General features: G+C 39.6%; 1 protein-coding gene across 19 annotated transcripts in view; it reads right to left on the minus strand.

Moving 5' to 3' along the window:
- Positions 1 to 25,236, minus strand: part of LOC108035863 (acetylcholine receptor subunit alpha-like) — a 604,633-nt gene that overhangs the window by 289,035 nt on the left and 290,362 nt on the right. For all 19 annotated transcript variants that reach the window (XR_007763683.1, XR_007763682.1, XM_050886180.1 and 16 more), the window contains one exon: positions 18,740 to 18,859. Coding sequence is in view for 17 of the 19 variants with exons in the window: in XM_050886180.1 (XP_050742137.1) it covers positions 18,740 to 18,859 (120 nt within the window). In the remaining 2 variants the exon portion in view is untranslated. The remainder of the gene's footprint in view (positions 1 to 18,739; positions 18,860 to 25,236) is intronic.

Genomic DNA, 25,236 nt, shown 5'->3' on the forward strand with positions numbered 1-25,236 from the left:
AACTCAGACCTCTATTCTGAGACAAAGTACTGGTTGAGCGGCCGCTCAACACTGACAGTCACAGAAGTTGGGGACTTTAAAGTTAAATGTTTGAGATTAAAAACAATTAGGTAAGCGTGCGTATAAAAAACTTAATTCCCCTGCTCTATAAAACAGTCAAATTACTCATGGAAAATAGGGATGGAAGCTATGCCATACTCAGGTCAGATGGTTGACCCTGATAACATTCCTTCAGGAATATGAAAACTCTAAGTTGGGCGCCAATTCTGTTACGTGGGCATATTAGTGCCTAAGTCCTGAAAGAGACTAGGGCCGAGGAGTCCGTTGTTCAGGTACCATTTTTGCCGGCATAAGCTACGACGTATTTGGGTCGTGGGATCTTCTCTCCAAAATAACAAGAATAAATATTTAAAGAGCCTGGAAAATATAATATTAGAGAGTAAAGTTCGTCAGTCGTCAGTCCTCTTCACACCTTCCTGTGCCAATGGATCGTCGCGGGTCGCGCAATACGATCACCTATTGTCAAGATTGTCCGTCGAAAGTTATGTCATTCTTCTTGACCTACTCCACTTCTTGCATCAGCACACCCCGCCCCACCATGTTAAAATTTTAGTTCACCATGGGTTCAAATTCGTTTTCACATTATAAGTTTATTGGTTAATATATGTATGTCGGCATATGTCGTGGATAGGCAATATAAAGTTGGCTAGTGCATAAGAAATAACTCTACAATAATTTTTATTAGCGGAAAGTATCGAATTTAAAACGCTGACCATTCACGACTGCAAACGTCGCTCAGAGGGCTCTTTAAATTGTACATACAACTACAAGGCTGATACTCGCTGCTGAAATGTTAAATTTAATTACTGTATGTGTCTAAACGTAAAATACATAAAATTTATAACAAAGGAATATAGAGCTAATAATAGGATTAATTCTTGGTCTTAATTAAGAATATATTGACATTGCCCAAAAATTTGTTCTTGTCTAAACGAGAGAAAACAATGACTGTGGAAACTATTGATATTATGATAGCTTTTTGAGTCCTATTACAATGAATGAGTAGTGAAAATTCTAGACGGAAGGGGTCAATATATAATTTCTCTAAATCATCTACCGCTATGGGTAGGGATGGTTTTGATAACAAATGTTGAACTCTTACATTGAACTGTGGATCATTTTCTAAGGTTCGTTCTAATGCTTGAGTAGTGATCAATTTGCACAAATATATACGAGTACACATATATAGATATATTCATAAAAGCGGAAACTTGGCTTCGACACACTTACTCCTTTTTTATTCAATCGTGTGCGATGAGATCTCGACGCTCTGGATCCTGGGTTTTGGAAGATATTAAAATTGGTTTATATATGTATAAACGTGCGATACTTGATGGCGGCTCACAAAAACATAACACGAAAACTACGTTACACAAAAATATAGCTCTATAAATATGTATATATGTATGCATCGTCTGTTTCAATGGTTGAGCTGGTCAGCGCAGCTCCAATTTCTTACATTAGTTGTCGGTCTTGCTTCACTTGTATTTGAAAAAAATTTTATGGACTTTCTTTTTGTTGTCTATTGTTTTTGGCGATTTACTGTTATTAATTATTAATTGCCACTTATTTCGCCCTTTACCGGCATATTGTTTTTTTTCTTTTTGTTTCTTTATGAACACTTTTGCCTCGACTGATTTTTTCTTCTAAGGCTCCGATGTGGGTCACTACTCTCTCCAGGGCGTGGTTCTGGTCGCGGCATCGCTGAATGGAACGTCTGTACATCTTGACGACCTTAAGGAGCACTATTATCAGGAGTAGACTAACTATGAGCTTCATGGTCTTGTTTACATCCTGTATATCATCCTTGTGATCAACGCTCTCCACTGTGTTGATGACATTGGCGATGCTGCCGTCGACTTTGGACGTCCTACTGCCCATCTCGGGGGTCCTTATTGCCTCCAGTTTGTTTTGTTGCACTCTTCGTCCTCCAGGGTTAGGATGTGGTCTTCCTTCGTGATAAGGGTGTCCTCTAGGAAAGGATTTAGGTCTCCTTAGAAACACTAGGTTTCTTCCAGTACTTCTAGACCGGAGCCAGAGGAGATCAAAACAAATTCTGTCTGATTTCTACATTTAGGCTGGCGTCTTTTTATACCGCGCTAGAGCTTTCGCTAGCCCTCCCGTATTGGATGAATTAACTAGGTGTTCCCACCTAGGAATAATGTTTTACTATTTCCCTTATCTGAGAAGTTATTAACCGGTTGTCGTATTTTGCCACCTGCCGGAGTACGGTTACCAGTAGGTCAATCGTGGTCGTTGTTCTGGTCACCTGACACCCGAAATTTGCCGAATTGCAATTTCTTCTGCCGTTACTAGCATGAGTCAGGCTGGTCACATGTACCTCTCCCTCTGTCTCAATATTCATTGTTTGTTTCTATATGGAATATTCTTTACATGGAGGGCATGCCCAATGCTGATTATAAATATGATACTGTCTAATCTGGGAATCACTACCATCGACCTTAAGTACGGATACCATCAGATATATCTTGCGGAATGGGACAGGGAACTTCTTTTTCGGTGAACGGAGGCAAGTACGAGTTCTGCCGTGTACCTTTCGGACTAAAGAATGCCTCAAGCATTTTTCAAAGGGCAATAAACGATGTCCTCCGGGGGAAAATAGAAAAGAATTGTTACCTCTATGTAAATGAATTTATTGTCTTTTCAGAAACTGGAGAATAAAGAGCCTGCAGGACGCCAACATGCGGGTGTTTAGGCAAAAGTCACACTTTTTTAAAGAAATTGTCGACTTCCTCGGTTTTGTTGTTAGAAAGAAGGGAACTAGCACAAGCCACATAAAACAATCAAGGAGTTCAAGCAGCCAAGTAGTTTGTTCGATTTGAGATGGGTCTTGGGCTTAGCAAGTTACTATCGATCAAAGATTTCGCATCAATAGCGAGACCTTTGACAGAGTTACTGAAGGGTGAAGGTGGCAGGGTCAGCAAATATCGTTCAAAAACCATTTGAAGCTTAGAAATATTCTTGCTTCAGAGTACATTATCCTTCATTACCAAGAGTTTACCCGACCATTTGATTTGACAACTGACGCTTCATCCGTTGGCATATGTGCAGTCTTGGCTCAGGGAAACAAGCCTGTAACGATGATATGCAGAACTTTGAAAGATAGGGATTTAAATTAAGCCACGAACGAAGGGGAGTTTCTAGCAATAGTATGGGCCTTGGATACTCTTTGTCACTACCTCTATGGAAAAAGTGACATAAAAATATTTACGGACCATCATCCCCTTATTTTTTCGGTCCCTGATAAGAATCCGAATTCAAAACTCAAACTCTTCGCATTGAAGAAAGTGGTGCAAATGTATGAAAAGAAAACTTTGTGACGGTCGCTTTGTCACGACAAGGTATTTACATTTTGCAAAGTTTAGCGGAGTCAGATCAAGCCACTATTCACAGTGAAGAGTCATCAACACTTGTCATTGAGGCCACGGAAAAGCCACCTCACTGTTTTCAAAACCAGATCGTATTGGAGAAGGCGTCCACGTCAAATAAGCGACTATTTATAGTGTTTGGTACTAAGACTCGGCATCAAATTGATTTATATTAGTGGACCTAGGGAAAGACGTAGCAACGCCCAACGTCGTGAACGACATACATTGTAAGCTTCCAATCTTGGCCCGTATTCAAGATATTCTGGTTCGGCTCTTCCCGGCCACTAAATGTTGGTATTGTAAGTCTTGGGTGGTGGACGTTATCAAACCGGACGAGCAAAAAAAAATATTAAACCTGAATATTAAACAAGTGCTGCTCGACTATTATTTTCCAAAAATGGCTTTCTCATTGCTGTCAATAAGTCCAACAAGACTACCGCATAGCATCGCGTGCCATATAAGATGTGAAAATCCCAGTCATTCAACTGGTGAATATTTTCTCTAGTTTTGTATCGACTTCTTGCGATAATGAGGCATCGTTTAACTCTGAAACTATCGATCTATGCTGAAAAATCAGTACAATATCGACATAGCAACTGCTCGACCTTTACACAGTACGTCAAATGGACAGGTGGAAAGATTCGTGACGATATCACGCAATTGTTCCTATATATTGACAATAGAGTACAATATGTCATTTCACTCTGTCATTAATATTAATCAAGTTGAGATCATTCATGCTGGTGCTGACTTCGACCCGGATATAATTATGAACCTTAAATTGAAAAAAGTTTATCTGCTCTCACTCTTTAAAAAATAAATTTTGTAAATCATTTAAAGTTGCTTGCTGCTTAATGTGGCTAATATGAAAATACTAACTAGTAAGAATTAATTGTATTTTGTAGAATTAATATTTAGTTTGTATGGTAGATAATACAAATCTTTTCCAATCGCACACGATCTCCAGATATCACACGCTCTTACGTCATGCGTTACCGTAATGTTTGAGCTCCTGCTATTTGGGACTCGAACCTATCAAACGACCTGGCCAATGCCTATTACGTAGTGGGGCGTCGGCCAGAAAGCACATCTTAATAATATTTACGTTAACTTCAACAAATAGTCTGTCAGCACATACTGCAGGTGTCATATTATAAAAAGGATAACTCATACTTCTTGATTTAAGGAAGTTCCGGTAATTTGGCCATGCACAAAACAGGGAATCTTTTTTTTATAGTTAAAATATTTTAAGCTCAGACCTCTATTCTGAGACAAAGTACTGGTTGAGCGGCCGCTCAACACTGACAGTCACAGAAGTTGGGGACTTTAAAGTTAAATGTTTGAGATTAAAAACAATTAGGTAAGCGTGCGTATAAAAAACTTAATTCCCCTGCTCTATAAAACAGTCAAATTACTCATGGAAAATAGGGATGGAAGCTATGCCATACTCAGGTCAGATGGTTGACCCTGATAACATTCCTTCAGGAATATGAAAACTCTAAGTTGGGCGCCAATTCTGTTACGTGGGCATATTAGTGCCTAAGTCCTGAAAGAGACTAGGGCCGAGGCGTCCGTTGTTCAGGCACCATTTTTGCCGGCATAAGCTACGACGTATTTGGGTCGTGGGATCTTCTCTCCAAAATAACAAGAATAAATATTTAAAGAGCCTGGAAAATATAATATTAGAGAGTAAAGTTCGTCAGTCGTCAGTCCTCTTCACACCTTCCTGTGCCAATGGATCGTCGCGGGTCGCGCAATACGATCACCTATTGTCAAGATTGTCCGTCGAAAGTTATGTCATTCTTCTTGACCTACTCCACTTCTTGCATCAGCACACCCCGCCCCACCATGTTAAAATTTTAGTTCACCATGGGTTCAAATTCGTTTTCACATTATAAGTTTATTGGTTAATATATGTATGTCGGCATATGTCGTGGATAGGCAATATAAAGTTGGCTAGTGCATAAGAAATAACTCTACAATAATTTTTATTAGCGGAAAGTATCGAATTTAAAACGCTGACCATTCACGACTGCAAACGTCGCTCAGAGGGCTCTTTAAATTGTACATACAACTACAAGGCTGATACTCGCTGCTGAAATGTTAAATTTAATTACTGTATGTGTCTAAACGTAAAATACATAAAATTTATAACAAAGGAATATAGAGCTAATAATAGGATTAATTCTTGGTCTTAATTAAGAATATATTGACATTGCCCAAAAATTTGTTCTTGTCTAAACGAGAGAAAACAATGACTGTGGAAACTATTGATATTATGATAGCTTTTTGAGTCCTATTACAATGAATGAGTAGTGAAAATTCTAGACGGAAGGGGTCAATATATAATTTCTCTAAATCATCTACCGCTATGGGTAGGGATGGTTTTGATAACAAATGTTGAACTCTTACATTGAACTGTGGATCATTTTCTAAGGTTCGTTCTAATGCTTGAGTAGTGATCAATTTGCACAAATATATACGAGTACACATATATAGATATATTCATAAAAGCGGAAACTTGGCTTCGACACACTTACTCCTTTTTTATTCAATCCTGTGCGATGAGATCTCGACGCTCTGGATCCTGGGTTTTGGAAGATATTAAAATTGGTTTATATATGTATAAACGTGCGATACTTGATGGCGGCTCACAAAAACATAACACGAAAACTACGTTACACAAAAATATAGCTCTATAAATATGTATATATGTATGCATCGTCTGTTTCAATGGTTGAGCTGGTCAGCGCAGCTCCAATTTCTTACATTAGTTGTCGGTCTTGCTTCACTTGTATTTGAAAAAAAATTTCATGGACTTTCTTTTTGTTGTCTATTGTTTTTGGCCCTTTACCGGCATATTGTTTTTTTTCTTTTTGTTTCTTTATGAACACTTTTGCCTCGACTGATTTTTTCTTCTAAGGCTCCTATGTGGGTCACTACTCTCTCCAGGGCGTGGTTCTGGTCGCGGCATCGCTGAATGGAACGTCTGTACATCTTGACGACCTTAAGGAGCACTATTATCAGGAGTAGACTAACTATGAGCTTCATGGTCTTGTTTACATCCTGTATATCATCCTTGTGATCAACGCTCTCCACTGTGTTGATGACATTGGCGATGCTGCCGTCGACTTTGGACGTCCTACTGCCCATCTCGGGGGTCCTTATTGCCTCCAGTTTGTTTTGTTGCACTCTTCGTCCTCCAGGGTTAGGATGTGGTCTTCCTTCGTGATAAGGGTGTCCTCTAGGAAAGGATTTAGGTCTCCTTAGAAACACTAGGTTTCTTCCAGTACTTCTAGACCGGAGCCAGAGGAGATCAAAACAAATTCTGTCTGATTTCTACATTTAGGCTGGCGTCTTTTTATACCGCGCTAGAGCTTTCGCTAGCCCTCCCGTATTGGATGAATTAACTAGGTGTTCCCACCTAGGAATAATGTTTTACTATTTCCCTTATCTGAGAAGTTATTAACCGGTTGTCGTATTTTGCCACCTGCCGGAGTACGGTTACCAGTAGGTCAATCGTGGTCGTTGTTCTGGTCACCTGACACCCGAAATTTGCCGAATTGCAATTTCTTCTGCCGTTACTAGCATGAGTCAGGCTGGTCACATGTACCTCTCCCTCTGTCTCAATATTCATTGTTTGTTTCTATATGGAATATTCTTTACATGGAGGGCATGCCCAATGCTGATTATAAATATGATACTGTCTAATCTGGGAATCACTACCATCGACCTTAAGTACGGATACCATCAGATATATCTTGCGGAATGGGACAGGGAACTTCTTTTTCGGTGAACGGAGGCAAGTACGAGTTCTGCCGTGTACCTTTCGGACTAAAGAATGCCTCAAGCATTTTTCAAAGGGCAATAAACGATGTCCTCCGGGGGAAAATAGAAAAGAATTGTTACCTCTATGTAAATGAATTTATTGTCTTTTCAGAAACTGGAGAATAAAGAGCCTGCAGGACGCCAACATGCGGGTGTTTAGGCAAAAGTCACACTTTTTTAAAGAAATTGTCGACTTCCTCGGTTTTGTTGTTAGAAAGAAGGGAACTAGCACAAGCCACATAAAACAATCAAGGAGTTCAAGCAGCCAAGTAGTTTGTTCGATTTGAGATGGGTCTTGGGCTTAGCAAGTTACTATCGATCAAAGATTTCGCATCAATAGCGAGACCTTTGACAGAGTTACTGAAGGGTGAAGGTGGCAGGGTCAGCAAATATCGTTCAAAAACCATTTGAAGCTTAGAAATATTCTTGCTTCAGAGTATATTATCCTTCATTACCAAGAGTTTACCCGACCATTTGATTTGACAACTGACGCTTCATCCGTTGGCATATGTGAAGTCTTGGCTCAGGGAAACAAGCCTGTAACGATGATATGCAGAACTTTGAAAGATAGGGATTTAAATTAAGCCACGAACGAAGGGGAGTTTCTAGCAATAGTATGGGCCTTGGATACTCTTTGTCACTACCTCTATGGAAAAAGTGACATAAAAATATTTACGGACCATCATCCCCTTATTTTTTCGGTCCCTGATAAGAATCCGAATTCAAAACTCAAACTCTTCGCATTGAAGAAAGTGGTGCAAATGTATGAAAAGAAAACTTTGTGACGGTCGCTTTGTCACGACAAGGTATTTACATTTTGCAAAGTTTAGCGGAGTCAGATCAAGCCACTATTCACAGTGAAGAGTCATCAACACTTGTCATTGAGGCCACGGAAAAGCCACCTCACTGTTTTCAAAACCAGATCGTATTGGAGGAGGCGTCCACGTCAAATAAGCGACTATTTATAGTGTTTGGTACTAAGACTAGGCATCAAATTGATTTATATTAGTGGACCTAGGGAAAGACGTAGCAACGCCCAACGTCGTGAACGACATACATTGTAAGCTTCCAATCTTAGCCCGTATTCAAGATATTCTGGTTCGGCTCTTCCCGGCCACTAAATTTTGGTATTGTAAGTCTTGGGTGGTGGACGTTATCAAACCGGACGAGCAAAAAAAAATATTAAACCTGAATATTAAACAAGTGCTGCTCGACTATTATTTTCCAAAAATGGCTTTCTCATTGCTGTCGATAAGTCCAACAAGACTACCGCATAGCATCGCGTGCCATATAAGATGTGAAAATCCCAGTCATTCAACTGGTGAATATTTTCTCTAGTTTTGTATCGACTTCTTGCGATAATGAGGCATCGTTTAACTCTGAAACTATCGATCTATGCTGAAAAATCAGTACAATATCGACATAGCAACTGCTCGACCTTTACACAGTACGTCAAATGGACAGGTGGAAAGATTCGTGACGATATCACGCAATTGTTCCTATATATTGACAATAGAGTACAATATGTCATTTCACTCTGTCATTAATATTAATCAAGTTGAGATCATTCATGCTGGTGCTGACTTCGACCCGGATATAATTATGAACCTTAAATGGAAAAAAGTTTATCTGCTCTCACTCTTTAAAAAATAAATTTTTGTAAATCATTTAAAGTTGCTTGCTGCTTAATGTGGCTAAGATGAAAATACTAACTAGTAAGAATTAATTGTATTTTGTAGAATTAATATTTAGTTTGTATGGTAGATAATAAAAATCTTCTCCAATCGCACACGATCTCCAGATATCACACGCTCTTACGTCATGCGTTACCGTAATGTTTGAGCTCCTGCTATTTGGGACTCGAACCTATCAAACGACCTGGCCAATGCCTATTACGTAGTGGGGCGTCGGCCAGAAAGCACATCTTAATAATATTTACGTTAACTTCAACAAATAGTCTGTCAGCACATACTGCAGGTGTCATATTATAAAAAGCATAACTCATACTTCTTGATTTAAGGAAGTTCCGGTAATTTGGCCATTCACAAAACAGGGAATCTTTTTTTTATAGTTAAAATATTTTAAACTCAGACCTCTATTCTGAGACAAAGTACTGGTCAACACTGACAGTCACAGAAGTTGGGGACTTTAAAGTTAAATGTTTGAGATTAAAAACAATTAGGTAAGCGTGCGTATAAAAAACTTAATTCCCCTGCTCTATAAAACAGTCAAATTACTCATGGAAAATAGGGATGGAAGCTATGCCATACTCAGGTCAGATGGTTGACCCTGATAACATTCCTTCAGGAATATGAAAACTCTAAGTTGGGCGCCAATTCTGTTACGTGGGCATATTAGTGCCTAAGTCCTGAAAAAGACTAGGGCCGAGGCGTCCGTTGTTCAGGCACCATTTTTGCCGGCATAAGCTACGACGTATTTGGGTCGTGGGATCTTCTCTCCAAAATAACAAGAATAAATATTTAAAGAGCCTGGAAAATATAATATTAGAGAGTAAAGTTCGTCAGTCGTCAGTCCTCTTCACACCTTCCTGTGCCAATGGATCGTCGCGGGTCGCGCAATACGATCACCTATTGTCAAGATTGTCCGTCGAAAGTTATGTCATTCTTCTTGACCTACTCCACTTCTTGCATCAGCACACCCCGCCCCCATGTTAAAATTTTAGTTCACCATAGGTTCAAATTCGTTTTCACATTATAAGTTTATTGGTTAATATATGTATGTCGGCATATGTCGTGGATAGGCAATATAAAGTTGGCTAATGCATAAGAAATAACTCTACAATAATTTTTATTAGCGGAAAGTATCGAATTTAAAACGCTGACCATTCACGACTGCAAACGTCGCTCAGAGGGCTCTTTAAATTGTACATACAACTACAAGGCTGATACTCGCTGCTGAAATGTTACTGTATGTGTCTAAACGTAAAATACATAAAATTTATAACAAAGGAATATAGAGCTAATAATAGGATTAATTCTTGGTCTTAATTAAGAATATATTGACATTGCCCAAAAATTTGTTCTTGTCTAAACGAGAGAAAACAATGACTGTGGAAACTATTGATATTATGATAGCTTTTTGAGTCCTATTACAATGAATGAGTAGTGAAAATTCTAGACGGAAGGGGTCAATATATAATTTCTCTAAATCATCTACCGCTATGGGTAGGGATGGTTTTGATAACAAATGTTGAACTCTTACATTGAACTGTGGATCATTTTCTAAGGTTCGTTCTAATGCTTGAGTAGTGATCAATTTGCACAAATATATACGAGTACACATATATAGATATATTCATAAAAGCGGAAACTTCGCTTCGACACACTTACTCCTTTTTTATTCAATCCTGTGCGATGAGATCTCGACGCTCTGGATCCTGGGTTTTGGAAGATATTAAAATTGGTTTATATATGTATAAACGTGCGATACTTGATGGCGGCTCACAAAAACATAACACGAAAACTACGTTACACAAAAATATAGCTCTATAAATATGTATATATGTTTGCATCGTCTGTTTCAATGGTTGAGCTGGTCAGCGCAGCTCCAATTTCTTACATTAGTTGTCGGTCTTGCTTCACTTGTATTTGAAAAAAAATTTCATGGACTTTCTTTTTGTTGTCTATTGTTTTTGGCGATTTACTGTTATTAATTATTAATTGCCACTTATTTCGCCCTTTACCGGCATATTGTTTTTTTTCTTTTTGTTTCTTTATGAACACTTTTGCCTCGACTGATTTTTTCTTCTAAGGCTCCGATGTGGGTCACTACTCTCTCCAGGGCGTGGTTCTGGTCGCGGCATCGCTGAATGGAAAGTCTGTACATCTTGACGACCTTAAGGAGCACTATTATCAGGAGTAGACTAACTATGAGCTTCATGGTCTTGTTTACATCCTGTATATCATCCTTGTGATCAACGCTCTCCACTGTGTTGATGACATTGGCGATGCTGCCGTCGACTTTGGACGTCCTACTGCCCATCTCGGGGGTCCTTATTGCCTCCAGTTTGTTTTGTTGCACTCTTCGTCCTCCAGGGTTAGGATGTGGTCTTCCTTCGGGATAAGGGTGTCCTCTAGGAAAGGATTTAGGTCTCCTTAGAAACACTAGGTTTCTTCCAGTACTTCTAGACCGGAGCCAGAGGAGATCAAAACAAATTCTGTCTGATTTCTACATTTAGGCTGGCGTCTTTTTATACCGCGCTAGAGCTTTCGCTAGCCCTCCCGTATTGGATGAATTAACTAGGTGTTCCCACCTAGGAATAATGTTTTACTATTTCCCTTATCTGAGAAGTTATTAACCGGTTGTCGTATTTTGCCACCTGCCGGAGTACGGTTACCAGTAGGTCAATCGTGGTCGTTGTTCTGGTCACCTGACACCCGAAATTTGCCGAATTGCAATTTCTTCTGCCGTTACTAGCATGAGTCAGGCTGGTCACATGTACCTCTCCCTCTGTCTCAATATTCATTGTTTGTTTCTATATGGAATATTCTTTACATGGAGGGCATGCCCAATGCTGATTATAAATATGATACTGTCTAATCTGGGAATCACTACCATCGACCTTAAGTACGGATACCATCAGATATATCTTGCGGAATGGGACAGGGAACTTCTTTTTCGGTGAACGGAGGCAAGTACGAGTTCTGCCGTGTACCTTTCGGACTAAAGAATGCCTCAAGCATTTTTCAAAGGGCAATAAACGATGTCCTCCGGGGGAAAATAGAAAAGAATTGTTACCTCTATGTAAATGAATTTATTGTCTTTTCAGAAACTGGAGAATAAAGAGCCTGCAGGACGCCAACATGCGGGTGTTTAGGCAAAAGTCACACTTTTTTAAAGAAATTGTCGACTTCCTCGGTTTTGTTGTTAGAAAGAAGGGAACTAGCACAAGCCACATAAAACAATCAAGGAGTTCAAGCAGCCAAGTAGTTTGTTCGATTTGAGATGGGTCTTGGGCTTAGCAAGTTACTATCGATCAAAGATTTCGCATCAATAGCGAGACCTTTGACAGAGTTACTGAAGGGTGAAGGTGGCAGGGTCAGCAAATATCGTTCAAAAACCATTTGAAGCTTAGAAATATTCTTGCTTCAGAGTATATTATCCTTCATTACCAAGAGTTTACCCGACCATTTGATTTGACAACTGACGCTTCATCCGTTGGCATATGTGAAGTCTTGGCTCAGGGAAACAAGCCTGTAACGATGATATGCAGAACTTTGAAAGATAGGGATTTAAATTAAGCCACGAACGAAGGGGAGTTTCTAGCAATAGTATGGGCCTTGGATACTCTTTGTCACTACCTCTATGGAAAAAGTGACATAAAAATATTTACGGACCATCATCCCCTTATTTTTTCGGTCCCTGATAAGAATCCGAATTCAAAACTCAAACTCTTCGCATTGAAGAAAGTGGTGCAAATGTATGAAAAGAAAACTTTGTGACGGTCGCTTTGTCACGACAAGGTATTTACATTTTGCAAAGTTTAGCGGAGTCAGATCAAGCCACTATTCACAGTGAAGAGTCATCAACACTTGTCATTGAGGCCACGGAAAAGCCACCTCACTGTTTTCAAAACCAGATCGTATTGGAGGACGATGGTAGTGTTTGGTACTAAGACTCGGCATCAAATTGATTTATATTAGTGGACCTAGGGAAAGACGTAGCAACGCCCAACGTCGTGAACGACATACATTGTAAGCTTCCAATCTTGGCCCGTATTCAAGATATTCTGGTTCGGCTCTTCCCGGCCACTAAATTTTGGTATTGTAAGTCTTGGGTGGTGGACGTTATCAAACCGGACGAGCAAAAAAAATATTAAACCTGAATATTAAACAAGTGCTGCTCGACTATTATTTTCCAAAAATGGCTTTCTCATTGCTGTCGATAAGTCCAACAAGACTACCGCATAGCATCGCGTGCCATATAAGATGTGAAAATCCCAGTCATTCAACTGGTGAATATTTTCTCTAGTTTTGTATCGACTTCTTGCGATAATGAGGCATCGTTTAACTCTGAAACTATCGATCTATGCTGAAAAATCAGTACAATATCGACATAGAAACTGCTCGACCTTTACACAGTACGTCAAATGGACAGGTGGAAAGATTCGTGACGATATCACGCAATTGTTCCTATATATTGACAATAGAGTACAATATGTCATTTCACTCTGTCATTAATATTAATCAAGTTGAGATCATTCATGCTGGTGCTGACTTCGACCCGGATATAATTATGAACCTTAAATTGAAAAAAGTTTATCTGCTCTCACTCTTTAAAAAATAAATTTTGTAAATCATTTAAAGTTGCTTGCTGCTTAATGTGGCTAAGATGAAAATACTAACTAGTAAGAATTAATTGTATTTTGTAGAATTAATATTTAGTTTGTATGGTAGATAATAAAAATCTTTTCCAATCGCACACGATCTCCAGATATCACACGCTCTTACGTCATGCGTTACCGTAATGTTTGAGCTCCTGCTATTTGGGACTCGAACCTATCAAACGACCTGGCCAATGCCTATTACGTAGTGGGGCGTCGGCCAGAAAGCACATCTTAATAATATTTACGTTAACTTCAACAAATAGTCTGTCAGCACATACTGCAGGTGTCATATTATAAAAAGCATAACTCATACATCTTGATTTAAGGAAGTTCCGGTAATTTGGCCATTCATAAAACAGGGAATCTTTTTTTTATAGTTAAAATATTTTAAACTCAGACCTCTATTCTGAGACAAAGTACTGGTCAACACTGACAGTCACAGAAGTTGGGGACTTTAAAGTTAAATGTTTGAGATTAAAAACAATTAGGTAAGCGTGCGTATAAAAAACTTAATTCCCCTGCTCTATAAAACAGTCAAATTACTCATGGAAAATAGGGATGGAAGCTATGCCATACTCAGGTCAGATGGTTGACCCTGATAACATTCCTTCAGGAATATGAAAACTCTAAGTTGGGCGCCAATTCTGTTACGTGGGCATATTAGTGCCTAAGTCCTGAAAAAGACTAGGGCCGAGGCGTCCGTTGTTCAGGCACCATTTTTGCCGGCATAAGCTACGACGTATTTGGGTCGTGGGATCTTCTCTCCAAAATAACAAGAATAAATATTTAAAGAGCCTGGAAAATATAATATTAGAGAGTAAAGTTCGTCAGTCGTCAGTCCTCTTCACACCTTCCTGTGCCAATGGATCGTCGCGGGTCGCGCAATACGATCACATATTGTCAAGATTGTCCGTCGAAAGTTATGTCATTCTTCTTGACCTACTCCACTTCTTGCATCAGCACACCCCGCCCCACCATGTTAAAATTTTAGTTCACCATGGGTTCAAATTCGTTTTCACATTATAAGTTTATTGGTTAATATATGTATGTCGGCATATGTCGTGGATAGGCAATATAAAGTTGGCTAGTGCATAAGAAATAACTCTACAATAATTTTTATTAGCGGAAAGTATCGAATTTAAAACGCTGACCATTCACGACTGCAAACGTCGCTCAGAGGGCTCTTTAAATTGTACATACAACTACAAGGCTGATACTCGCTGCTGAAATGTTAAATTTAATTACTGTATGTGTCTAAACGTAAAATACATAAAATTTATAACAAAGGAATATAGAGCTAATAATAGGATTAATTCTTGGTCTTAATTAAGAATATATTGACATTGCCCAAAAATTTGTTCTTGTCTAAACGAGAGAAAACAATGACTGTGGAAACTATTGATATTATGATAGCTTTTTGAGTCCTATTACAATGAATGAGTAGTGAAAATTCTAGACGGAAGGGGTCAATATATAATTTCTCTAAATCATCTACCGCTATGGGTAGGGATGGTTTTGATAACAAATGTTGAACTCTTACATTGAACTGTGGATCATTTTCTAAGGTTCGTTCTAATGCTTGAGTAGTGATCAATTTGCACAAATATATACGAGTACACATATATAGATATATTCATAAAAGCGGAAACTTCGCTCCGACACACTTACTCCTTTTTTATTCAATCCTGTGCGATGAGATCTCGACGCTCTGGATCCTGGGTTTTGGAAGATATTAAAATTGGTTTATATATGTATAAACGTGCGATACTTGATGGCGGCTCACAAAAACATAACACGAAAACTACGTTACACAAAAATATAGCTCTATAAATATGTATATATGTATGCATCGTCTGTTTCAATGGTTGAGCTGGTCAGCGTAGCTCCAATTTCTTACATTAGTTGTCGGTCTTGCTTCACTTGTATTTGAAAAAAAATTTCATGGACTTTCTTTTTGTTGTCTATTTTTGTTTTTGGCGATTTACTGCTATTAATTATTAATTGCCACTTATTTCGCCCTTTACCGGCATATTGTTTTTTTTCTTTTTGTTTCTTTATGAACACTTTTGCCTCGACTGATTTTTTCTTCTAAGGCTCCGATGTGGGTCACTACTCTCTCCAGGGCGTGGTTCTGGTCGCGGCATCGCTGAATGGAACGTCTGTACATCTTGACGACCTTAAGGAGCACTATTATCAGGAGTAGACTAACTATGAGCTTCATGGTCTTGTTTACATCCTGTATATCATCCTTGTGATCAACGCTCTCCACTGTGTCGATGACATTGGCGATGCTGCCGTCGACTTTGGACGTCCTACTGCCCATCTCGGGGGTCCTTATTGCCTCCAGTTTGTTTTGTTGCACTCTTCGTCCTCCGGGGTTAGGATGTGGTCTTCCTTCGGGATAAGGGTGTCCTCTAGGAAAGGATTTAGGTCTCCTTAGAAACACTAGGTTTCTTCCAGTACTTCTAGACCGGAGCCAGAGGAGATCAAAACAAATTCTGTCTGATTTCTACATTTAGGCTGGCGTCTTTTTATACCGCGCTAGAGCTTTCGCTAGCCCTCCCGTATTGGATGAATTAACTAGGTGTTCCCACCTAGGAATAATGTTTTACTATTTCCCTTATCTGAGAAGTTATTAACCGGTTGTCGTATTTTGCCACCTGCCGGAGTACGGTTACCAGTAGGTCAATCGTGGTCGTTGTTCTGGTCACCTGACACCCGAAATTTGCCGAATTGCAATTTCTTCTGCCGTTACTAGCCTGAGTCAGGCTGGTCACATGTACCTCTCCCTCTGTCTCAATATTCATTGTTTGTTTCTATATGGAATATTCTTTACACGGAGGGCATGCCCAATGCTGATTATTAATATGATACTGTCTAATCTGGGAATCACTACCATCGACCTTAAGTACGGATACCATCAGATATATCTTGCGGAATGGGACAGGGAACTTCTTTTTCGGTGAACGGAGGCAAGTACGAGTTCTGCCGTGTACCTTTCGGACTAAAGAATGCCTCAAGCATTTTTCAAAGGGCAATAAACGATGTCCTCCGGGGGAAAATAGAAAAGAATTGTTACCTCTATGTAAATGAATTTATTGTCTTTTCAGAAACTGGAGAATAAAGAGCCTGCAGGACGCCAACATGCGGGTGTTTAGGCAAAAGTCACACTTTTTTAAAGAAATTGTCGACTTCCTCGGTTTTGTTGTTAGAAAGAAGGGAACTAGCACAAGCCACATAAAACAATCAAGGAGTTCAAGCAGCCAAGTAGTTTGTTCGATTTGAGATGGGTCTTGGGCTTAGCAAGTTACTATCGATCAAAGATTTCGCATCAATAGCGAGACCTTTGACAGAGTTACTGAAGGGTGAAGGTGGCAGGGTCAGCAAATATCGTTCAAAAACCATTTGAAGCTTAGAAATATTCTTGCTTCAGAGTATATTATCCTTCATTACCAAGAGTTTACCCGACCATTTGATTTGACAACTGACGCTTCATCCGTTGGCATATGTGAAGTCTTGGCTCAGGGAAACAAGCCTGTAACGATGATATGCAGAACTTTGAAAGATAGGGATTTAAATTAAGCCACGAACGAAGGGGAGTTTCTAGCAATAGTATGGGCCTTGGATACTCTTTGTCACTACCTCTATGGAAAAAGTGACATAAAAATATTTACGGACCATAATCCCCTTATTTTTTCGGTCCCTGATAAGAATCCGAATTCAAAACTCAAACTCTTCGCATTGAAGAAAGTGGTGCAAATGTATGAAAAGAAAACTTTGTGACGGTCGCTTTGTCACGACAAGGTATTTACATTTTGCAAAGTTTAGCGGAGTCAGATCAAGCCACTATTCACAGTGAAGAGTCATCAACACTTGTCATTGAGGCCACGGAAAAGCCACCTCACTGTTTTCAAAACCAGATCGTATTGGAGGAGGCGTCCACGTCAAATAAGCGACTATTTATAGTGTTTGGTACTAAGACTCGGCATCAAATTGATTTATATTAGTGGACCTAGGGAAAGACGTAGCAACGCCCAACGTCGTGAACGACATACATTGTAAGCTTCCAATCTTAGCCCGTATTCAAGATATTCTGGTTCGGCTCTTCCCGGCCACTAAATTTTGGTATTGTAAGTCTTGGGTGGTGGACGTTATCAAACCGGACGAGCAAAAAAAAAATATTAAACCTGAATATTAAACAAGTGCTGCTCGACTATTATTTTCCAAAAATGGCTTTCTCATTGCTGTCGATAAGTCCAACAAGACTACCGCATAGCATCGCGTGCCATATAAGATGTGAAAATCCCAGTCATTCAACTGGTGAATATTTTCTCTAGTTTTGTATCGACTTCTTGCGATAATGAGGCATCGTTTAACTCTGAAACTATCGATCTATGCTGAAAAATCAGTACAATATCGACATAGCAACTGCTCGACCTTTACACAGTACGTCAAATGGACAGGTGGAAAGATTCGTGACGATATCACGCAATTGTTCCTATATATTGACAATAGAGTACAATATATCATTTCACTCTGTCATTAATATTAATCAAGTTGAGATCATTCATGCTGGTGCTGATTTCGACCCGGATATAATTATGAACCTTAAATTGAAAAAAGTTTATCTGCTCTCACTCTTTAAAAAATAAATTTTGTAAATCATTTAAAGTTGCTTGCTGCTTAATGTGGCTAAGATGAAAATACTAACTAGTAAGAATTAATTGTATTTTGTAGAATTAATATTTAGTTTGTATGGTAGATAATACAAATCTTTTCCAATCGCACACGATCTCCAGATATCACACGCTCTTACGTCATGGGCTAAGACAATTGCTTACAACCAAATGCCAGCTGCAGCAGCGTTCAACTGCTTCGCGTTCTGCATATTGATAAAGATAGAGATTTATCAGGCTGCGAAGCAGAGCCTCGATAGTGGTGATTCAAATCCTTGCCAATATGGATATGGCCGAGGACGTTCATATTTTAAAAAGGAGAGTAGTTAATAACGCAACGGTGATATGAGATAAGAGCACGACGACGGAAGGCGCATGAAGTCTTACGATGAGAGAAAAACGCTGCCACAATATAATAAAACTTTATCTTATATACTTACCTTTGTGATACATCTTCCTTTGTCTGACTATGATTGTATCCTGAAGACACAAGGCGATCAATATTGGTCGTAGAATAATACGGATAAAAGCAAGCGTGTGTGTCCTTTAAAAGTAATTTACTGAAAAAAATATATGAAATTAAAATGAATATCGTTTGTATAAAATTGTTAAATAGCTGCAAAAATAGGTAAAAGGCAACAGTTAATAGGTAAAAATAATAGGTAACAGGTTATAAATAAAAGAAATAATCTAAGCAAACACTTTAAAAAAAAAACAACAGCGTTGAGACTTGACATATCGATGCCGATTTCTTTTGGTTCAAGAATTTGTACATTTATACATTTTTTTCATAATATACAGTTATTGTCAGATCAATTTTTTTTTGCTTATTAAAATACAGTGTAAAATTTTAGAATGATCGGTACATTAGATTTTGAGGGACATTGTTCACCGACCTAAAAAAGACACTTTTCAAGAGAACGATTTAAAGTTTTGGACGTTAAAAGACCAGCCTGGACCGCAACTCGTTCAAATGGTCATATTTTGTACAACTTTCGTCCTGATATGAAATTTCAATACAAAATTCTTAAATTTATTTACGTTAGTAAAAAACCGCCCAAATAATAACATTCCGCCTTACGAGGTCCACTACAAGTAATACCCAAATAATAATTATAATTGTTATTTATAACTTTTAATTGAATCTTCCGTGTATCTAGGTATGCTAAAAAAAAAAAATTGCTGGAAGCATAGCATTGTCACTCTTGCACTCCTCTTAGCCAATTGACGGTTTTTATAAAAAAAAACGGTTTATATAAATATAACATAATATAATTTTATAAATAAGCATTATAAAGTTTTTTTTAATATATGAGGTCCCGAAATCAGCGGGCAGGTGGAGCGGCATTGGGCATTTTCTATATCTGATCATGCAATTAAAATAAAAAATGTCTATCCACATCCAATAGGTCTACAAGGTGTCCTCTGGCCAAGTGGCTCAAATGCACCAGTAAGCCATTTATGTAGCTAATTGAGCTATTTTTATATGATTTCAGTCAGAAGTTTGCAACGCAGTGAAGGAGACGTTCACTGGACGAGTCGATCTAGCCATGTCTGCCTGTCCGTCTGTCTGTCCGTTTCTAAGCACACTAGTCTCTCAGTTTATAAGCTATCAGGCTGAAACTTTCCCAAAAGACTTCTTTCTATTGCAGGTAGTATATACGTCGGAACCAGCCGGATCGGACAATAGGAACTATCAGTGAAAAAAATTAAAAAAAAAAATATATCTTCCCATATCGTTGGAAGTTTGAAGTTTGGAACGCAGTGAAGGAGACGTTTTCGACCTCATAAAATATATATAGTCTTGATCAGCATCACTAAACGAGTCGATCTAGCCATGTCCGTCTATCCGTCTGTCCGACTGTTTTTACCCAAACTAGTCCTTCAGTTCGAAAGCTATCACGCTGAAACTGTACCAAAAGTCTTCTTTCTATTGCAGGTAGTATATAAGTCGGAGTTGGAAATGACATTTTTTAATTAGTTCTGAATTTCGAATTAAATTTTATCAAAATCGGATATTATATAGCTGCCATAGGAATAATCGGAAAATTAGTGGTAAAATAATATGAAGCAAGAAAGGAAGTTAACTTCGGCAAGCCGAAGTTTGTATACCCTTGCAGTTATAAGAAATAATAAACTTTAGTAACACCATGTACAATTTTTAAGGATTGTTGCTGACTTTAATCAAATTAAAAAAAATGATTTCATTCATTTTTAAGACCATTTTTTGACATCTGTTTGTTAGAGTGGTCCGACATCTATTAAATTGAATTCGAAATTCTTAAACATATAAGAAATTATAATCCCAATAGTATAAGATAATATCTCAAAAAGCCCCAAAGCTATAATTTGTTTCATATTATTTTCCCACCAATTTTCCGATTGTTCCTATGACAGCTATATGATAAAGTCCTCCGATTTTGATAAAATTTAAATCGAAGTTCAGAACTAACGAAAAGATTTTATTACCAAGCTTAGAAGGCTATAAGTTAAAAAACACCAAAGATAACATTTTTTCAAAATTTTCGAATAATTTTCCGATTATTTCTATGGCAGCTATATGATATACTCGTCCGATTTAAACCAATTAAAAAATGTTATTTCCAATCGTAGGAGGTCATATGTTAAAAAACACCGAAGATTTAATTTTGTCATATTATTTTACCACTAATTTCCGATCGTTCCTATGGCAGCTACATGACATAGTCGTCCGATTTTGAAAAAATGTAATTCGAAATTCAGAACTAATTAAAAAATGTTATTTCCAAGCTTAGAAGGCATGCAACTCTTTATCGGCGGCACGATTTCTGTGTGATAAATTTCGGGACGATGCGCTCCGGGTATTTATTTCGGGCCTTAGACGCAACCTCACCGATTTCCTCTTCTCGGCAAAGCCGAAGAACTTGCCAACGGCTCTGGCTCTAGCTCAGGAGGTGGAATCAAACCACGAGAGATACACGTTTGCATCTTCGTTTGCGAAGAGCCAGGAAGATAGGGATAGGAAAACAAATCCAAGGGCGCAAGAACGCCAGCAAACATCCCGCCGGGCATACACGCAAGTAAGTGCTGGAAAAAGTCTACACTTTACTAAACAGCACAAGGCACAGGTGCACCGTGATCCACACAGCGATAGGCACTGTGGAGGCACTCCAGAATCCATGGAGGTGGATCCATCACTGTCCAGGATGCTGAAACCATCGCAGGCCCCGGCATACCAGAATAGGAAGTCCGCGGCGTCCGATAAAACGCGCCCACAGAAAAGGCAAAGGGTGGCATAAGAAATTGATGACGACACCATCAGCGGGTATGACTCAGATGCCATCTTGTTTTTAGGGGAAAATCCCTGCTACCCGTCATCAGACGAAGAGTAGCGGGGATTGACATGAGACTTCTAATCGATTCGGGCGCGGCCAAAAATTTCATCCGACCATACGAAGGATTGAAAGGCGTCCGCCCGGTAGAATCTCCATTCAAGGTTCATTCGATCCATGGAGTCACCACTATCACGAAGAAATGCCACGTTCTTCATTTTACCAGATTTGTCCTCTTTTGATGGAATCATCGGCCTCGACCTTTTAAAACAGGCAGGGGCATCACTTTGTCTGGCCTCCGGCCAACTCAAATGGGGCACAGAAGCAGAGAGAATCGATTTTCATACATGTCCCGAGGTACATTTTACTGAGGTGGACTACTCAGACGCACCACCTTTGGTCAGAAAGGCATCTTTAATAATGCTCCGCAGCATGAAAACAAGCCTTTGCGGACCCCAATGAAGCTTTACCTTACAACACATCGGTGGTGGCCATCATTAGAACTGTTTATAAGAGCCCATTTATGCCAAGCTTTGCCCATACCCAATGGGCGTAGCCAATTTCGTTATTGGCGAGATCCAAGAGTTGCTAAAAAACGGCATAATCCAGAAGTCCAAATCCCACTACAATAACCCAATATGTGTAGTAGATAAGAAGGGCACTGACGAAACGGGCAACCGTTGCGCCTGGTATTAGACTTTTGCAAGTTGAATGGATCGCTATCCCATGCCAAATATTTCCATAATACTAAGGAATTTAGGTAAAGCCAAGTTCTTCACAACGCTCGATTTGAAGTCTGGCTACCACCAGATCATACTGTCAGAATAAAAGCCATTCAGGAATTCCCAGAGCCTAATAACATATTCGAGGTCAGATCATTCCTTGGCTTGGCCAGCTATTATAAATGCATCATAAAAGATTTTGCGGCCATAGCTAGGCCCATCACGGATATTTTGAAAGGGGAACTTGGAAGTGTCAGTAGACACAGATCCTCAAACATCCAGGTGCAGTTCAGCGAGCCCCAGCGGCTGGCTTTCCAAAAACTGCGTAACATTCTGGCTTCCCATAACGATGATCTCTAGAACCCTAAAGGACAGAGAAGTTAACTGCGCTACTAACAAAAGGGAGCTTTTAGCTATAGTTTGGGCACTGGCCAAATTGCGCCACTATTTAAATGCAGTCAAAGATATAAATATCTTTACTGACCACCAACCGTTGACCTTTGCAGTGTCGGAATCAAATCCGAATGCGAAGATCAAAAGGTGGAAAGCCCGCATCGACGAGTCCGGCGCTAAAATGTTTTATAAGCCCGGCAAAGATAATCTCGTGGCGGATGCCCTCTCAAGACAGCAACTTAACGCTGTGGAAGAGGAAGAAGCTTTTTCCAGCGCGACCACAATTCACAGTGACCTTTCGCTAACCCATACAATCGAAACCACGGACAAGCCATTGAATTGCTTTCAAAACCAGATAATTCTGGAGGAAGTACGCTCTCCGTCTAAACGCAGCTTCGTACTCTTTGGAAACAAGAGACGGCATAACATTGACTTCACATGCAAGGAGTCATTACTGGATTAGCTGGCGGACACTATCGTTCCTAAAGGCGTCAACGCCATTCATTGCGACTTGCACACGCTAGCGATGATACAGGACACCTTGGTACGGCAATTCCCAGACACAAAATTTTGGCATTGCAAAAACCGAGTAACGGATATTTTTGCAGTCACCGAGAGACGAGAAATCCTCACTGTTGAGCACAACAGGGCTCCCAGATCGGCCCAAGAAAATGTGAAGCAGGTACTCTCAGAGTACTACTTCCCGAAAATGGCCAAGTTAGCTAAAGAAATCGTCGCTAACTGTAAGACCTGCGCTAAGGCGAAATACGACAGGCATCCAAAAAAAACAGGAACTCGGCGAAACGCCAGTCCCATCGCAGGTGGGAGCTAAAGTCAAATATTGCGACAATGAACCGTCATTGAACTCGCACACTATTTTGACCATGCTGGAAAACCACTTCGGCGTTAGCATCTCGAATGCGCCGCCCCTTCACAGCGTCTCAAACGGACAAGTGGAACGTTTCCACAGCACTCTAGTAGAGCTTACCAGATGCCTCAAAGTCAACAAAGGCATCAGCGACACCATAGAATTGATTTTACTGGCCACGACAAAATACAATAAATCTATTTGGTAGTCACTCAGTCGGATGACCCACAGTGCGATATAGAGAATAGAATAAGGCATGCCCAGAACAAGCTAAGAAGCAGGGAAAATGCCTCCCGGCAAAACAGTGTCGGCGACAAAGTCCTAGTAAAATTCAACAGGAGACTAGGCAACAAGCTTTCGCCGTTATGCGAAGAGAAAACAGTGGAAGCGGACATGGGGACCACAGTCCTCATTATGGGGCGGGTGGTCCACAAAGACAACCTTATGCTATCGCTCGCCTGATAATCTTTAATTTTTCATTGCTTGAATCCCTAGCCACTTGGTATAAGTTTTTCATTACTATTATTTTTAATCATACTGGTTTCTCTGTACTTTGATGGTGGGATAACCCGTCTTTAACAAACAATACAGTATATCCGAATTAGAGGTTTTCAACCATGCCCCTGCTAATCTTCTTGACCGTAACTTCGGCGCCTGTTATGTGCGCCGTACTACTCAAAAGTCAAATAAATTCTCATCGTTGATGGTCGAATTTTGGTATGGGAGGAATTCGCATTTGTAAGACACTCAGGGAACCTCTCGGAGTATAGGCTCGTAGTGAAAGAGACAGACGGAATGACCAACATGTTCCCACAATCGCATATGCAAAAACTCTTTAGCGTTGATACCGCTCACTTGCGCGATCTGCTCGGGTCATTAAGCATCCACCATAGAGTAGCCAGGAATTTAGACTTCCTAGGTACAGCCTTAAAGGTAGTGGCGGTAACGCCAGACGCCGAGGATTTTGAAAAAATAAGTTCAACGAATTTCAACTCATTAATGCAAACAGTAGACAGATAGCTATTAACAGCAAGGTATATGAACAAATCAATAGCATAACCACAACCATCAATAAAATTATGAGGTCAATAAAATTATTAGAATCCCAAATTGATACGGGACACCTATACGAGATGTTATTGTATTGGAATAGAATGATTGCAATGGAGCTGCAAAATTTATTGCTGGCTAAAGTCAACATTGTTAGCCCAAGCATTTTAGATCATGCAGACCTGGAGAGTGTGTGGATTAAGGAGCCCACAGATATCCCCATTAAAAAAATTTTGTCCGTTGCGTCTGTTAAAATATTACAATCTGCTAACATTTTACACTTCATTATTAAACTTCCAAAAATTAAGTCAGCATGCGTCAAGATTACTGTTTTTCCCGTGTCACACCACGACACGATGCTTAGGCTAGAGGACAAGGTCTTAGCGAATTGCAACGGTGAGATCCATACCGTGAAAGACTGCTCCGAATCACCTGGGGCCACATTTTGCCAAATGGCGCTAATAAGATCGTGCGCCCAGGAGCTCCACGCTGGAGGCACTGCGCACTGCGAAATTCAACAAAGTGACTTGCACTCTGTCACTTACGTTGACGATGGAATTGTCATTGTAAATGATCGCCCGGCTCGTGTGAGA

Source organism: Drosophila biarmipes, chromosome 3L (assembly GCF_025231255.1).
Source record: "Drosophila biarmipes strain raj3 chromosome 3L, RU_DBia_V1.1, whole genome shotgun sequence".
Taxonomy (NCBI): Eukaryota; Metazoa; Arthropoda; class Insecta; order Diptera; family Drosophilidae; genus Drosophila; species Drosophila biarmipes.